The sequence below is a fragment of the Mytilus galloprovincialis genome, chromosome 8 (genome assembly GCF_965363235.1).
Source record: "Mytilus galloprovincialis chromosome 8, xbMytGall1.hap1.1, whole genome shotgun sequence".
Taxonomy (NCBI): domain Eukaryota; kingdom Metazoa; phylum Mollusca; class Bivalvia; order Mytilida; family Mytilidae; genus Mytilus; species Mytilus galloprovincialis.
In genome coordinates, this window is record NC_134845.1 from 6135632 (window position 1) to 6153557 (window position 17926).

Sequence of the window (17926 nt, forward strand, 5' to 3'; positions counted from 1 at the left end):
AGTGCCCCCCCCCCCCCCCCCCCCATTGAAAAGTCCTAGATCCGCCATATCAGTTAACTAAAAATTGTCATTAAAGAGCAATAATTCCAATAATGAGTTGACTGAAGATTTCGGTCATGTTGACTTATTTGTAGATCTGGTTTTGCAGTGATCATAAATTTGCTGTTTAAAGTGTTCATTTATTTAATATAGTTTTCGAGATAATTGGCATTAACACCCAAACATGGCGGGTGAAAAGATCACTTAATATTAACGAGTGACTCACTGAGTCATCGAACACTTCGGGCCAGTTGAGCTAAAAAAAACGATATTTTTTTTGTTCTTTTTTATATAAATTGTTTCTAATGCACGACGATAATCTGTTTTGAGGAACAAAACACTCTTTAAGTCATCTACTGCGCTAAATTTTCTGGACTTGCATCGCCGGCAAATAAGATCGTAAAATCCACACATAAACCGTTGGCATGTTTTGTTTCTCGATTTGTGAATTTTTTCAATATAATTACAAATATTAGAAATTCTTTTAAAGGATTACTTAAGCTTCAGATTCCCAAATCGTCATCCTTCTAAAAAAACTGTTATACAGTGACTTCTGCGCTGCAAAAGGGATTGTGTCATCATATCGTATACTTGTACGAAGATTTTGATTTTTTTCTGCAAACAGTTTTTGGAGTGAGAATTAAAAACAAAAGTTCGAGTTGTGGGTTTTAGGCTACACGATCTTATATAGCTGTCTTTTCCAAAACAGATATGAAGAATAATCTATATATCATACCTTTGCGACTTACAAACAAAGAGAAGCGCGAGATGAGCAACTAGATAAGAAAAGTCAAATGACAAAATTTCGACAATTAAGATTGAAATACATGTATATATATATACATTTGTAATAATATTTTACTTGCACATGTATCGGTAATATAACATATCCTAATCCTCATTATATAACTGTACTAGAATTTATCCTCTTCGTTTAACTGGTTACAATTAAAGTAGAGCAGCCGTCATTTCATTTTTATCCACTATGTTTTTGTTAGATGCATTTCTACTCGTATACCCATCTGATTTATATTGTTGTACTGTTACACCACTGTCCCAGGATAGGGAGATTGTTGGGATCCCGCTAACATGTTTAACACAACCACATTCTCATCTGTATGTATGTGCTTGTCGCAATCCAGGAGCTTTAATTTCAGTGGTTGTCGTGTGTTGCTGTGTAACATATTTGTTTTTCGTTCATTTTTTTTGTACATTAATTAGGCCGTTAGTTTTCTCGATTGAAAGGTTTGACTTTTTGTGATTTCGAGGCCTTTGATATCTGACTATGCGGTATGGACTTTGCTCATTGTTAAAAGCCGAATGGTGACTTATGGATGTTAATTTATGAGTCATTTGGTCTCTTGTGAAGAGTTGTCTTATTGGTTATCATACCATTTTTTTTTTTATATTTACGGCATGGTTTGTTGAAGGCCGTACGATAGACGATATAATTGCCTGCATCCACTTTATTTGAACAAGTTAAACTCTGGTGGACATTTGTCTCATTGGCAATCCACGTCTACTGTTTAGCTCAACTGGCCCGAAAGGCCAAGTGAGCTTTTCTCATCACTTTCCGTCCGGCGTCCGTCGTCGTCGTCCGTCGTCGTTAACTTTTACAAAAATCTTCTTCTCTGAAACTACTGGGCCAAATTAAACCAAACTTGGCCACAACCATCATTGGGGTATCTAGTTTAAAAAATGTGTGGCCGCAGTGACCCGGTCAACCAACCAAGATTGCCGCCATGGCTAAAAATAGAACCTAGGGGTAAAATGTAGATTTTGGCTTATAACTCTGAAACCAAAGCATTTAGAGCAAATCTGATACGTAGTAAAATTGTTTATCAAGTGAAAATCTATCTGCCCTGAAATTTTCAAATGAATCGGACAACCGGTTGTTGGGTTGCTGTCCCTGAATTGGTAATTTTAAGGAAATTGTGCTGTTTTTGAGTATTACCTTGAATATAATTATAGATAGAGATAAACTGTAAACAGCAATAATGTTCAGCAAAGTAAGATTTACAAATAAGTCAACATGACCAAAATGGTCAGTTGACCCCTGAAGAAGTTATTGCTCTTTATAGTCATTTTTTACCAATTTTTCGTAATTTTTTGTAATCTTTTACAAAAATCTTCTCCTCTGAAACTACTGGGCCAAACTTAACCAAACTTAGCCACAATCAGTTTTAGGGTATCTAATTTTAAAAAAATGTGTCCGGTGACCCGGCCAACCAACCAAGATGGCCACCATGGCTATAAATAGAACATCAGGGTAAAATGTAGATTTTGGCTTATAACTTTGAAACCAAAGCGTTTAGAGCAAATCTGACTTGGTGTTAAATTGTTTATCAAGTCAATATCTATCTGCCCTGAAATTTTCAGATGAATTTGACAACTTGTTGTTGTAATGCTGCCCCCCCCCCCCCCCCCAAAAAAAAAAAAATTGGTAATTTTAAAGGAAATTTTGCAGTTTTTGGTTATCATCTTGAATACTATTATAGATAGAGTAGATAGAGATAAACTGTAAACTGCAATAATGTTCAGCAAAGTAAGATCTACAAATAAGTGAACATGACCAAAATGGTCAGTTGACCTCTTAAGGAGTTATTGCCCTTTATAGTCAATTTTTAACAATTTTCATTAGTTTTTACAAAATATTTTCCTCTGGAACTAAAGGGCCAAGTTCATTATAGATAGACAAAATTGTAAGTAGCAAGAATGTTCAGTTAAGCAAGATCTCGAAACACATCACCATTACCAAAACACAGTTTTGTCATGAATCCATCTGACGATCTATTTTCTTTGTTTGATATGCATATATACCAAGTTGAGCGACACAGGCTCTTAAGAGCCTCTAGTTTCTATATGGTATCATTTCTATGATGAAAGTCTTGATTCATAGGAAGATACTGATCTAGCTGGACCAACAACTATCTTTACAGATAAGTAATTTTCCAGACTTGTTTTACTCTACTTTTGTATTTCCAGTAGACTATCATGGATGAAACATTAATCGTATAAAAATAAGAGGATGTCGTATTATAATATGATTGCAATGCAATGATATATATATATATCTACCAAATACTATATGTCGTAGAAATTAACAGCCATGGGTCGTCGTACAGCCTTCAACAAGTAACGAATTCCATACCGCAAATCAAGCTATAAAGCAAAACTTAGCTCGATTCGCTCGTTGATGAGGCTTTTACCTGCATGATCGAGACAGACACATACATATCAGTGACGGTGTTCACCTTTATCCTCCTATCTCATCCCACCCCGGAAAACTGAGAAATGCAGTCAGTTTTTACCATTTTTTTTTAACCCAAACATTTATATAAAACAAATATTGTATAACAAAATATCTTTCTTGGTAAAGCGTGTCCCAGTGGCGGATCCAGAAATTTTCATAAGTGGGGGCCCACTGACTGATCTAAGAGGGGGCCCGCTCCAGTCACGCTTCAGTGATTCCCTACATAAGCAACCAATCCCCCCCCCCCCCCCAAATCCGCCTCTGTGTCCTTGTTAGCTCGTAGCTTAATATCAATGACAAGGTCTTAAAATGATTTTTGAAAGGGACAAAAAGGTGGCCTTAACATACCTTCGCCATTGGACATCAATGTGAAAAATTATAATAGTTGCTATAATAACACATTAGTGTAGAAGTCAGGGAAGAGCAATTGATTCCTTGTCCCCTAAAAATGCATTTTTGATATAAAACAAAAGAAAAAAATATCTTGGGTTTCGAGACGTTTCGGCCATTTGTCGTTTCGGCCATACACCACTTCGGCCTTGGTCGTTTCGGTCCATTATGTCTTTTTTATGCCCCACTCAGGGGCATTATGTTTTTCGGTCTGTACGTTCGTTCGTTTGTTCCGTTCGGCCGCCCTTTAGTCCGTCTGTCCCGCGTCAGGTTAAAGTTTTTGGTCAAGGTAGTTTTTGATGAAGTTAAAGTCCAATCAATTTGAAACTTAGTACATATGTTCCCTATGATACGACGATCTTTCTAATTGTAATACCAAATTAGAGTTTTTATCCCTATTTCACGGTCCACTGAACATAGAAATTGATAGAGCGGATGGAGCATTCTTGTACCAGAGGCATTATTGTACCAGAGACATATAATATAATAATACAATTGTATTATATGTCTCTGCTTGTACTATGGACACATTCTTGTTCTGAATGTCTGTTTATCAATGTTAAGGAAAAAAAAATAGACGGAAGAGGCTACTAAATATATCATGATCATACATGTCCAGTTTCAATACAAAGGTTATGTGAAGACAAACGAATCCTTGTTATACATTTACGAAAAAGTACAGGAATGCATTTCTGTAAATAAAATTGCAAAACTACATTTGTTACCACATACTCATATATTGCAGAAGAATCTAATAACTTGAAATTATAACTCTTGGTTAGCTTGATCAAACAAAAGCTGTCTTATCAAAGGTATGTATGAGCTATATATTTAACAACCACTGAATATCCCACAAATTATTCATACCAAGACTATATATCAATCTTTTTACAAATTTTGCCCTATTCCTACATTTGTCCTACATTTTGAACAACTATTAATAACACAATTTCTTTATAACAAGACCTTAATATACAATTGTCACTTATTATTTATTTTTTTTAACAAAATTTAAGTATTTTGTAATTACGATCATACTGCAGTGGAAATCTACCTAATTCAAGATAGCCCATCACGTTTGAGGTCGATCTTTTGACACTTAATAACATTTTGCAGTAGTCCAAATGGACCTTTTCTAGCATAGGAGATTTGTGTACTCCCCATATCTCGCACCCACATTGATATGCTACTAACATAAGTATCAAAAAGACTAAGCATTTCTGGTTAATAAGAAATTTACAATTATACGGTATTAATACACCTAAATAACAAAATTGTTCCACAATATCCATTGTTTGATCGTTATAGAACCATAGACTGTTTAGAAATCAGCTTATAACCACAGTGTACCACTCTTTAGTCTTAATTAAAGACAAACCTAACTTTTAACACAAAAAAAAACAACCAATTGTGTTTAGCATCTTTTTGCAAATAAATTTATATATATATTTCATTTTATTTTTTGTATTAGTAATTATATTTTCAAAAATCAAGAAATTAATAGTCTTATAATAAGACGGTACACTAAATTACTTATGTATTGCAAAAAAGGGCCAATTAATTCTTGTTATTCATATTAATAGAACAACTTTGTTGCTGTGAGTTTGTGAATTTGAGTAAAACAAGAATGTGTCTATAGAACACGGATGCCCCACTCGCACTATAATTTTCCATTTTCAGTGGACCGTGAAATTGGGGTCAAAACTTTCATTTGAAATTAAAATTAGAAAGATCATATCATAGGGAACATGTGTGCTAAGTTTCAAGTTGATGTGACTTCAACTTCATCAAAAACCACCTTGACCAAAAACTTTAACCTGAACGGACGCACGGACGCACGAACGAACGGACGCAAGGACGAACGGAGGCACAGACCAGAAAACATAATGCCCCTCTACTATCGTAGGTGGGGCATAAAAATCACTGAATGATCTATTTGATTCCTAACCAACACTTATTAATGTGGTATAAAATTCGACGCCTCCTTCAGTAGGTCTTGCTCTGACTTTGTTAACATAGTTATTTATATATGTATACACAATAAAATACTTGAAGAAGTGGGAGAATTGCCTCCCCTGACTCACTGCAACAACGTATGATCTATTAACTTATCAGAAAATTATATACTATCATTCATGTTATTCAATCCATCTTGTATGGGAAAGGACTTGTATAGGCACTGCCTTTTGTCCAATCCCTTTGTTTAAATGTACATTTGATATTTGAACAATAAAATATTATGAATTGAAAAAAAAAAAAAAAAATAGACCCATTCTCATTAGGCCGTACAATTCCACCCTTCCTGAATACAACAATTTATGTTTTCTTTGTATTAACAGACAAGGCGAAGCCCCATTTTTCTGTGTAAATTGACAATGCAGGCGCGGATCCAGCTATTTTAAAAAAGGGTGTTCCCAATCCAGGACAAAAGGAGGGGGGGTTCCAACTACATGTCCCCATTCAAATGCATTGATCGACCAAAAAGAGGGGTTCCAACCCCAGGACCCCCTGGATCCGCCTCTGCAAAGTATTCAACATTTCTTGTAAACCTTCTACTGTTTCAGACATCAAAATCATGTCATCAGCATACATTAACAAAAATAATGTTATATCTTGAAACTCTAAGGCACAATTGCTATTAGCAATAAATTTATTTTCAAAATCATTCACATAGAAAGAAAACAAAATTGGAGAAAGAACTTCACCTTGCATTAAACCAAGGTTGTTACAAAAGTAATCAGATTTTAGCCCATTGAATCTAAAACAGGTTCTACCATTATTATACATAGATTTTAAAACAGTTAATAGTCTTCCCCGGATACATAATTTGACAATTGTGTACCATTGATAAATAAAGTATTCATATCATTCAGATACGTTTGTATATTCAATTAGATAATTGGATTAGCTAAGTGATAAAATTAGTGTCTAAGTGATTGGCAAAGTCGTGTACGTCCTTTTAAACAAATCAACTTGTTATTTCAAAATTGAAGAACTGCATCGGGGAAAAAAAAGGTTTTGTAGCATTATAATATATCTAAATTTCCAGATATACAATCTTTTTCTTCTTTTTTTTCTTTTTATATGTAACTATATATGTAGGACTCGGAGGTACGATGGGGACGCTGAAGTGCGATGGTCACGCTGAAGTGCGATGGTCTACGCCGAGGTGCGATGGTCTGTACGCTGAAGTGCGATGGTCTATATTTGACGCATGATCGCTAGTTAAACCTCCTTTCTACAGACGTTCATTTATCATTATAAGTAAATTTTTTCATTTATTTTTTTTTTAATTTTTATCCATTATAATTGTTTATGGCTGTCCTTAATTCAGTTATATGCTAAATGAGAGCTCGTACTCTTCAATTTCCTACATGTGGACATAATTCTAAATCATCATTTTATCTAGGCCTATACGTTGTTTCAATCATGAGTGCCTAGTGTATAATCACTTTAATGAAGAAAGTTCGTCTGCAGACCCGAATGTATTGAGAGAATGTTATGCACCATCGTACGTTAAACAGAACCTTTTGTAGATTTCCCCTATCCACCCAAAAATACTATCCGTTTCACGTAGTATTAAAACATTATAAGACCCGTATCATGTCACTAACTGCTAGTAGTCCTTTTTTAATTTAGTTTATCATTGTCATGTTGCTTATACAATTAGTTCATTTTATTACCTATTCTGACATCGGACACTAACTTCTTTTAAACTGAGATATGTGTGTATTATTGTTGTTCTGTTTTGTTTAATCTACATTGGCTAGAGGTATAGGGGAACGGGGTTGATTTTTCACTAAGCATGTTTAAACCCATCGCATTTTTGCGCCTGTGCAAAGTCAGAAGCCTCTGGCCTTTGTAGGTCTTGTTTTTTGTTTTATTTTAGTTCATTTTTGTGATTAGGAATTTAGTATGACGTTCATTTTCAATGAACTAGTACACTTTTTAGTTTATTGACCAGCTGAAGTCCGTCTCCAAGTGTAGTTTTTTTTCACTGTGTTGAAGACCCACCCCTTGGTTACCTTCGGTTGTTTTATTTTACTCTATGGTCGAGTTGTTGTTTCTTTGACACATTCTCTATTTCAGTCTCTATTTTACATTGACTTATACATCGACAAGAAAAAGCTTAGCAAATTAGGTTTGTGTAGACCATCGCACTTCAGCGTTACCACCATCGCACTTCGGCGTAGCTATCAACAAGATAGCGTCACAATAACACCATCGCACTTCGGCGTGATCAAAAACGCACTTCTGCGTCAGACCATCGCGGTTCGGAGTACCATCGCGGTTCAGAGTCCTACATATATATAACCTTCAATGGAAAAGAATGTTTATGAGAGGTAAAAGCGACGCCTCGGAAATGTCGCACTTGTATTATTTTTTTTGAAATAGTGATTTTCTGCCTCTATCTCCAGCCCCTTTAACATTTTGTTTAATCTTGTAAACTTGAAATAAAGCTATTTTTAAGTTATGAAAGGTGGACCAAGACCGAACCGGCTCCATGTTCGAAACGTCTCGTTTCCGCTATATTGGTCTATATTAAGATTAATATATTGAATACATTTCTACAGGTATTGAACTGATTTCAGTTTTTCTTAACCTGCTTAAGCTGTACTGATACTTGGTGTTTCTGCATGTTGTGTGCCACGAACTTTGACTGGAGGTCCCACCTAGAATTCCACTACTCTGGGCTTGATGGTATACATAATCTGCAAAACAAACAATTTTCCAATTAGTATAACAACCAGAGGCGGATTTAGGGGGGGCCCAGGGGGCCCGGGCCCCCCCTTTTTGGGAAAAAATTTGGTTGCTTATATAGGGAATCACTGACGCGTGACTGGAGCGGGCCCCCTCTTAGGTCAGTCAGTGGGCCCCCACTTATGAAAATTTCTGGATCCGCCACTGACAACTCAATTAATTAATTTAGAACAACTTTGTCTTTTATGTACGTTATGTGTTAACTTTATGAGTATCTCGTCGGTAACTATCGGTTTTCGTTGACTGACCAATGAAAATTGATTTAACATTTCATTCCAAAACATCGATTAATGGTGGAAACTTTGGCGCCGTTACCGCATATAAAGATTACCCTGTTTGTTGCCATTTGTGTATGAATAACAACGTAAAATGGATTTTAGAATAGCATTTCTTCTTATCTACCAAAAAACTTCTTCACCATTTTTTAGAAATAACAAATTTTCTTACCAGACTAAATATTCGCGCATGATCAAATGGATCAAAATGGCGCTGTTTTTTTTTAATTTCTGAAATCACTAGGTTTGATTTATTGCATATTTAACCAACTAAATGGTTGTCGAGCCGGAACTATATGATATCTTTAACACTGTAAGGGCCTGAAATCTGGCTTTATTCACTTACATGACTACAGTTGACAATTGAAAGTTTTCTTTGTGAAATCTCCTTGTCAAATTTGTGAAATATGTAGCTGGAGTTCATATTTAGAAAAATCTCAAATGTTGCTATAGTAAGAATTGGGTTTGTCTCTGCTTTATGTTGATATACTGACAAATATGATCCAATACTTCCCAAGGGTTGAACGTTACGTATTGATATATTTATTTTGCATGCCCTTAATCTTATGAAGTGATGACAAGCATTTGACCAGAATATTCATGACCTTTTCTGGCAATAGGTCCAACAAATATAGAGTAATACCAAACTCACTAACCCTAACCAAGATTAAAAGTACCCATACTATATCTCGATTCAGAGGTTTGTTCTGATTTCCTTACCCTATTGCTTTTATAAAGACTTATTCGACATCTCTAAAATTCTAACACAAAAGGCCATCAAAATATGAATAGGATTCTGAAGTAGTGTGAGTCGGTATCGAGTCCGTTCACGCCCAATACACTTTCGCACCCTACACGTTTCGCACCTCGCATGTTCGCCACTGAAGTCCGTTCACACCCTACACGTTCTCACTCAATTTTTGGTGGAAGAAGACCAAGTCTGGTGAAGGCCTATGGTGCCAACTTTAAAATCATTGAACCTCCGTATGCCGCATTCGTTTCTGTGTATTACAATTTCATAACAACTTCCGATTCCTAACACTGATTTTTACGCATGATTAAGCATCTGAATCATTTAATTTGTAAATTAGGATTGAAAAACAATCACTATCATAAATATGTACCTTTTTATTAATGTAAATTATATGATTTCATTCCATCTACATGAACGTTATTTGTTTACTTGTAACCGAATGTTTTTACTGTAGATATTTGTAGTACGCATGCATGAATTTGGTATCGGGGACAACTCGCCCGTATAGTTCAGTCGCTCTGTGTTCACTCTCTTTGCTCTTATCAAGGACGTTTTAAAATACGTCCTTGCATTTATTAAAAAATGTTAATATTAAGGGTATCGTTAAAAAACTCTAAAACACAATTTAGAGAAAATCATCTGTTCCTTATTTTGTTCCCAAGGTAAGACAATCTAACTCAAAAGTGGGTAAATTCATTATATTTGGAACAACTTTTTTAAATAAGGGGTCAAATTAATAAAGGAGATATAAGTTTAGAAACATCACAAAATTCTTTTGACATGTTTTGACCATTAAATACTTGATAGATGCATAGTTCTTGGGGGAGAATTTCATCAAATAATACGAATATAAAGGTGCTCATTTTTTACAGTGGGTTGTAATGTACTTCCAATAAGGGTTACCCCTCATTTGGAGTTCCCAAGCTGTTAAAGGTCCATCTTTGTGCACAATTCAAAATTGGAAATTTCAACAAGCATCTAATATTCTTACACAAGAAAATAAACCCTGGTCTGCTAGCTACATGTTCATCTTTTCTACTGATTTAATAACTATAATCATGCAAACAGACTTCAGAAAAAAGCATGGAAGTTCATTATACAACTATGAAACTTTTTCTAGACATCCAGATCGTGCAAAATACTTCACTAAAAATTGTAAAAATTGTTGTTGCGCACTAAAAACCCCCATGGGAACTTTCAAAAGTTGGCGGCTATGTAACAAGCTTGACAAGTCTTACTATTTTGATGCCCCATTTATGGGCATTATGTTTTCTGGTTTGTCAGTCCGTCCTGCTTCAGGTTAAAGTTTATGGCCAAGGTAGTTTTTGATGAAGTTGAAATCCAATCAACTTGAAACTTAGTACACATGTGTTCCTTATGATATGATCTTTCTAATTTTACTGCCAAATTAAAGATTTTACCTAATTTTCCCAGTCCACTGAACATAGAAAATGATTGTACGGATGGGAAATCCATGTACTTATGACACATTCTTTTTGAAAAAAAATAATATGTCATAACGATAATGGAACAAAGCAGGCTGGGTTAGTGAGGCTGCTTTTATGGTAATTCAAGTTACCTTTTATTCACCTTCCACCTCAGAGCTATCAGCTCTTTCATTATTCGAATTTCAGTTGAATTATTAGATTGTATATATACCATGGACTTTCTATACTAACTGGACTGGTCACTTATAACGATGTCTATACAAATTGTCCAACTGATCTCGGCCGTAGCTGATGTCACATGACTTTATAGCAAATCATTTTACATTTTCAAAGTGTTCTTCATAAATATATGTTCAGGTATAACAAAAAATTGTACACTTGCTTTAATGGCATTATTAAGATTTATTAAATGCATCATAAAAACGTTATCAGAATCTCACTATATGCAGAAACAATGAAAAATAATATTTATAAATAGCAATACACTGATCTAAACTCGATTCCAAATTGTATAACACAATACCAATAAAGATTGGGCGCGAAAGTGAAAGGGCGTGAACGTGAATGGGTGCGAACAAACCCAGATTCGTGAGTCCTGCATGAAATTTCATAACTGTGTTGAAAGGGGTGTGAAACATCAAACAAGCATTTTTTTCTGTTTCATATTATAATAGACCAAGTGATTTACAAGAATGGATATTTTGGTAAAAATATATATATTAGAAATTTATGTTATTAAATAACTAAAGGTGACCAGGAAGTAATAATTTTTTTTGGGCTCAATTAATTTCACTGGACAATTGATCAAATTTGATATGATAAGTTACTGTTCAATACCAATTTTACATGACTTTTGCCAGTCCCATGAATCTAAATAGGACTGCTTTTGTACTGTAGCAGGTACTATAAAAAAAATAGACAGTTCTTAAGATTAACTTTTAGAATAATCATCAATAGAAATAATAGTTTGAAAAGCAAAACAGTTGAAGGTATGAAATAATATTGAAATATTATGTTACATAAGAAGGAAGTGTACATATACATTAGTGTAAAAATGACAATTTTTACACCTCATGATTGAATCTATTCATATTACAGATATACCTGTCCAACTGGAAAAGGTTTAAGAACCAGATATATAAAACTCAAATGCTTTTTGAGTACCCTTTGCTCAAGCCGATCTTTATTTTTATAGATTTTGATAATGTAAAGATTATTCCATACTTGTATTAAAACTTGAACTCAAAGGCTTTTGATATAAATTCAATCATAATGTGCAAAACTAATGAGACTCTACTTTTTAACAAGTATCCTTTTTTCAGATTTAAATGTAGTAAATGATCAAGTGCTAACATGAGTGGGAAAGCTAATAAGATAGTGTACCCTCCGGGGTGTAAAGATATTACAGAAGAGATAGGAAAAGAAGAATTAGTGAGAAGGCTGAAGGTAAATTAATTTGTATAAGTGATTATGTGTTATAATTAATCTCAAATAGTTTACAGATTTGATGTGAAAAAAAACGTCATCATACAACCAGATTTACCAAAAAAGATCACTTCAATGTCTACTGGCAGTCTGCTTATTGGATTTCCAAACCAGAACCAAAAAAAGCCTTGATCATATTGTATTGACTAAGATACTCTTAATATGTACTCAAAACACTTTTGGTTCTGTTGATTTTCAGATTCTTTAAAGTTTACAACATATATTCATAACCCCTCTAAAAGACCATAGATTATATGTGGGCTATATCAGAAAAAACAAAATGGGAGTTAAAAGGCACTTTTTTTTATGGCCATCACCCATACAATTGCATTTATCTTTTTATACCTAACCACACAATTTGAACTTTGTGACCTCTCCTAACCATACCAAAGTAATTGAAGTACCACCCAACCCCTGTTCATTATCTTGTATTCATTGATGTAATGACCAGATTATGTACAAAACTTGCCAAACATTTATTTCTGTTAAAACATTAACCTTATTTCAAAAAAAGAACATTGTAAGAATAAAACATTACAAGTAAATGGTATAAAATATAGATGTCAAAGGGAGATAACTTATTATTTTTCTTGACAGTTGTTAGCAAGAGCTTTCCAGGATATGGGACAAGATGACAATGATCAATATTGTGGACTTGCTGTATACTTAGCTACAGATTACTTTCTGGACCATCAGAGTAAAGATGTCAGATTACTGGTGGCCTGTTGTGTTGCTGATGTCTTTAGGATATTTGCACCTGAGGCTCCATACAAGGATCTTAAACATTTAAAGGTAAAGATGTATGAAGGGAAATTTTGGTGACCTATTCCATTGCTTTTGAAGGAAATCAGGTCTTTTACTCACCTTAATGGGAATTATTGTTTTAATAGCATTAGAAATTTTTGTTGTGACTGGGGAATGCATCAAATATCAGTTGACTATAAATTAAATATATTACAATATAAAGGTGACTTGTTTATACACAACTTTGCTTTGTTGGAAATATAGAATGAATATCTGACAGCAAGATCCTAGTTGTACTGCAAATGCATAAAACTCTTGAATAGCAAACTGTTGAATACACTTTAATAAATAACCTCAGTCTGTTGTGGTCATTGCAAAATTAAAAGCTTTTATTTGGAAAACTCAGGAATAAAGAATTTTATTCTTAAAATTATGTATTGAACATTCATGTATTTACTTGATTTTAGGATATCTTCATATTCCTTGTGAAACAGTTGAGAGGTTTGGAAGACCCTGACTCACCATCATTCAAGAGATACTTTTACTTGTTAGAGGTAAATATTAATTAGATACAGATACTTTAAGTGGTAATTAATTATCACAACAGTCAAGTGTATTAAAAGTTCCATGATACGATGAAACAGGTACTGGTATGGATTATAATATTTCATATCATGCTTTGTCAATTCAAATCAAAAACGTAACTACTTTTGAGATTTATTCCTCTTTTATGGATTTAAGTGCATTCTTTGGTTCCTCACATATTTAACAATTTCTGAGGCAGCTAGTTTCAATATTTACATGAATATATAACTATCACATCTAAAGAAAAGAGTTATTGACCAGTTAATCAAGTGGTTTGCTAAATTATTCTGGTAACAGTTTAGTATTGTTAGTCTGTATACATTCCAATTCAGCATGTTTCGTTGACGTAGCATAAAATGCAGAGTGACAACCGACTGCATATATTAGTGTATAACAGAGTTTTAAAGAGGGATTATCACATGGCTTTCATCAGCATACCTTGTTTTATTCACAAATGAAGTAATTGCCATAACAGAATTTTATTACTGTGGAACACCCCACCCCACAGAATAAACATAAGATCGAAAGTGTCAGTCAAATGTGCCAGATATAATCAATGAAAACCTTCATTTTATACCCTCAGTTAACATTGTTTTATAATTGTAGAATCTAGCATGGGTAAAGTCCTTCAATATTTGTATTGAACTGGAAGAAAATCAAGAAATCTTCTGTAGTTTGTTCCAGCTCATGTTTTCTATTGTCAGGTATGTAGTGATTAGCTGGAATATTATAATTGATAATCATAACATCACTTAAAAGTCAGTTTATCTGTCCAACTTATTGTTTTATGAAAATAAAAAATGTGGCATGATTGCCAATAAGACCTCTCTCCACCAGACATAAAATTTAGAACTATAGGTCAGCATTCAACATTTAACAATTAGCAAAAGCCATACTTCATAGTCTGCTATAATCAATGCATTAATTGTAAGCTCAAGATTCGAGTAAAAGTAGAAATGTTTGCATATGTAAAGAATACATTAAGGAATTGCTTTTGGATGCAGATAAGGGGAGTTTGTTTCCTGACGTCAGTTATATATTCTAATATGGTACAGTATTCTGCCTAGTGGCAATCTGCTTGTAAAACAATAGATTCTCTATTCCAACTAGTCCTGATAACTACCAGATCAGGCATGTAACAGCTAAATTTAATGCTTCAATAAAATTTATGTTCTTTGAGATCACATTATATTTGCCATTGTAATTTCATATTAACCAAAGTGTCAAAAATTAACTATGATACTGTCACAAACATTTGATAAACATAGATTCTCATTGATTGGGAAAAGGAGAACCAAATAGAATCCAACTTATAAAATCATATATTCATTGAAACTTTTGTTTGTAGTGACAAGCACTCCAGCAAAGTGAAGAACTTTGTACTAGATATGTTGACTCCACTTATCACTGAGGCTGATTCTGTGTCACAAGAACTAATGGACATTATCTTGTTAAATGTTGTAGAACCTTACAAGGTAAGATATAAATATGATGGAATACAGACTTTTGTCACAAGAACTAAGGGATATTATCTTGTTAAATGTTGTAGAACCTTACAAGGTAAGATATAAATATGATGGAATACAGACTATTGTCACAAAAACTAAGGGACATTATCTTGTTAAATGTTGTAGAACCTTACAAGGTAAGATATAAATATGATGGAATACAGACTATTGTCACAAAAACTAAGGGACATTATCTTGTTAAATGTTGTAGAACCTTACAAGGTAAGATATAGATATGATGGAATACAGACTATTGTCACAAAAACTAAGGGACATTATCTTGTTAAATGTTGTAGAACCTTACAAGGTAAGATATAAATATGATGGAATACAGACTATTGTCACAAAAACTAAGGGACATTATCTTGTTAAATGTTGTAGAACCTTACAAGGTAAGATATAGATATGATGGAATACAGACTATTATCATTAGAATTGAACAACTTTTTTCTGTCAAGTACAAGATAGGAGGTTACTACCCTCTTTTTGGAGAGTTGAGAATAATTTTAAAAAAAGTATATGTAATTTATATTTTAGTCAGATTAACTTGTAAATTTTTGTTTTAAAATCTACAGAATATGTATAGGTCAAGGACAGAGATATTTAGATTTGAAAGTTTTAGTTAAAAGTCTCAATAAACATGGATAAATTGTTTTATGTTTTCTCTTGCTCTTACAGACACAGAAAAGAGTAGCATATGCACTTGCCAAGGAGCTTCTCATCAGATCAAGTAATGCAATTGAACCATATATACAAGCAGTATGTATAATATTCTTTGTAAATTATTGTTTTGTTGTAAATATCAGACATATGTGCACCAAACAAATCGTTTGTAATCGTAGGGATTTAGGTGTAATAGATCTTTCTATATCTATTATATTATGTGTAAATTAATGCAAGGACTAACATGTATTTCAAAAAAACATGAAGTTGTGTAACAAGTGGTAAACAAATGGATTGTGTATATCTCTTTATACATCCTTCCTTGTATAATATCCATTTAAACCAGAAATGTGATCCTTGCCTAGTGTAAAATGTTGCAACATGTTGAAGGTCTGGCTGTGATATCGAGATGAATAACATCAATATAAGCTCTGTTCCTTTATGGTCTTATCAAGAAATTACAAGTGTAAAACAATTCAAATGAGAAAACAAAACAAAAACTGATTTAGGTACAAAGCAAATATGATATACAGCAACAAACATGATAATTTATACAAATATTGTAATTAGTAATTATTTGCAGCTAGATTGTTTTTTTCTTCTTCAGTTTTTCAACAATACTTTGATGTTGGGTAAAAGTTCTGAAAGTGAACTTTCTCACAGATTATATGACCTAATTTATGAACTGAATCAGATTTCTCCAAATGTGTTGTTGTCAGTTCTACCCCAGCTAGAGTTTAAACTGAAGGTAAGTCTTTATTCAAAATCTAAAAAAACAAGAGTATTGTGTTATTAAACATTTTAAGCTACCTGGTAGAGGACGCATTAAGTTTTACTCTTTTCCATCTGTACATACATCCTTAAGTATGTCCTAAACTAATTTTCAGTTCTCCAACTTAAGTTTGCCTCAACCAAATGATATGTAACTTGTACACCATGCTTATTACCAACAAATACTGATTAAGTTTGAAATTTGCTGGTGTCACTTCGAAGTTGTCCATTGACGCCCTTTATTATTTAAAAAAATTGTAGTAATCTTCATTTAGCATCAACCAAATGTTATGAAACTTATTACCACCAAACTCAGATCAAGTTGTTTTATTTTCATCGTTCTTGAGTTATGTTCCTTTATATATCATGTATATCATGAATATTTCAGAGTAATGAAGAGAGTGAAAGAAAACAAGTAACAAAACTTCTAGCCAAGATGTTTTCTGATGAGGGATCTAATCTTGTAGAACAAAATAGACCACTTTGGATTTGTTTTCTTGGAAGGTAAATTTCAAAACCAACTTGCATTAAAAAAAAATACAATGAACGGATTCTACTAAACGCCACATAAAAATAAAGATTGAATAACATGAACCCTATCAATAGAGGTTGAACTAAGATGCTCCAAAAGTGTAAGCAGTTACTGCTCAACCAGTGGTGTAATGCTCAAAACTATGATATTGGATTATTACGTTTTAGGATATCTGATATATAAAGGTAAATTGTATGTATTTATTAGTGACTGTACGAAAGCTATTTCAGATTTTATTTCTCTTGATTTTTAAGACAGTAATAGAAAACCTGTTTTGTTTCAGTTTCTGTATCAGTTGTTTACATTTGTGACTTTTATAGACTTGTAATGACATAAGAATTCCTGTTTTTCTTGTTTTAGATTTTATTTCAGTTGTTTACATTTGTGATTTTTTCTGACTAAATATCATTAGTATACCTATTTGTCTTGTTTCAGGTTTAATGACATAAGTATACCTGTCCGTCAGACCTGTGTCCAGTTCTCACAACATTTCCTTATTAATCACCCAGAAACTAATAAAGATATTGTAGAGCAACTGAAGTCGAGGAGCCATGATCCTGAGGAAACTATTCGTATGGAGGTTGTGAACACAGTACTAAGTGTAGCAAAGAAAGATTTCAGTATAATTAATGAAGAATTACTTGGCTTTATAAAGGAGAGAACACTAGATAAGAAAGTAAGTAAAGAACAGTTATTTTTGGTAGTACTGTAGTTAAAA

At 33.4% G+C, this 17926-nt stretch overlaps 1 protein-coding gene across 3 annotated transcripts in view; it reads left to right on the top strand.

Annotated features, from left to right (window-relative positions):
* Positions 1 to 8705: 8705 nt before the first annotated feature.
* The window catches only part of LOC143084942 (sister chromatid cohesion protein PDS5 homolog A-like), a 36448-nt gene continuing 27227 nt past the window's right edge, over positions 8706 to 17926 (top strand). The window contains exons 1-10 of one of the 3 annotated variants that reach the window (XM_076261024.1): positions 8706 to 8807; positions 12243 to 12366; positions 13003 to 13197; positions 13617 to 13703; positions 14341 to 14438; positions 15083 to 15209; positions 15921 to 16001; positions 16513 to 16653; positions 17065 to 17180; positions 17644 to 17884. In XM_076261024.1, the coding sequence (XP_076117139.1) occupies positions 12274 to 12366; positions 13003 to 13197; positions 13617 to 13703; positions 14341 to 14438; positions 15083 to 15209; positions 15921 to 16001; positions 16513 to 16653; positions 17065 to 17180; positions 17644 to 17884 (1179 nt within the window). In that variant the 5' untranslated portion in view covers positions 8706 to 8807; positions 12243 to 12273. Of the gene's footprint in view, positions 8808 to 12242; positions 12367 to 13002; positions 13198 to 13616; positions 13704 to 14340; positions 14439 to 15082; positions 15210 to 15336; positions 15635 to 15920; positions 16002 to 16512; positions 16654 to 17064; positions 17181 to 17643; positions 17885 to 17926 lie in introns of those variants that run through there. The other 2 variants (XM_076261025.1, XM_076261026.1) reach the window with 2 other exon arrangements.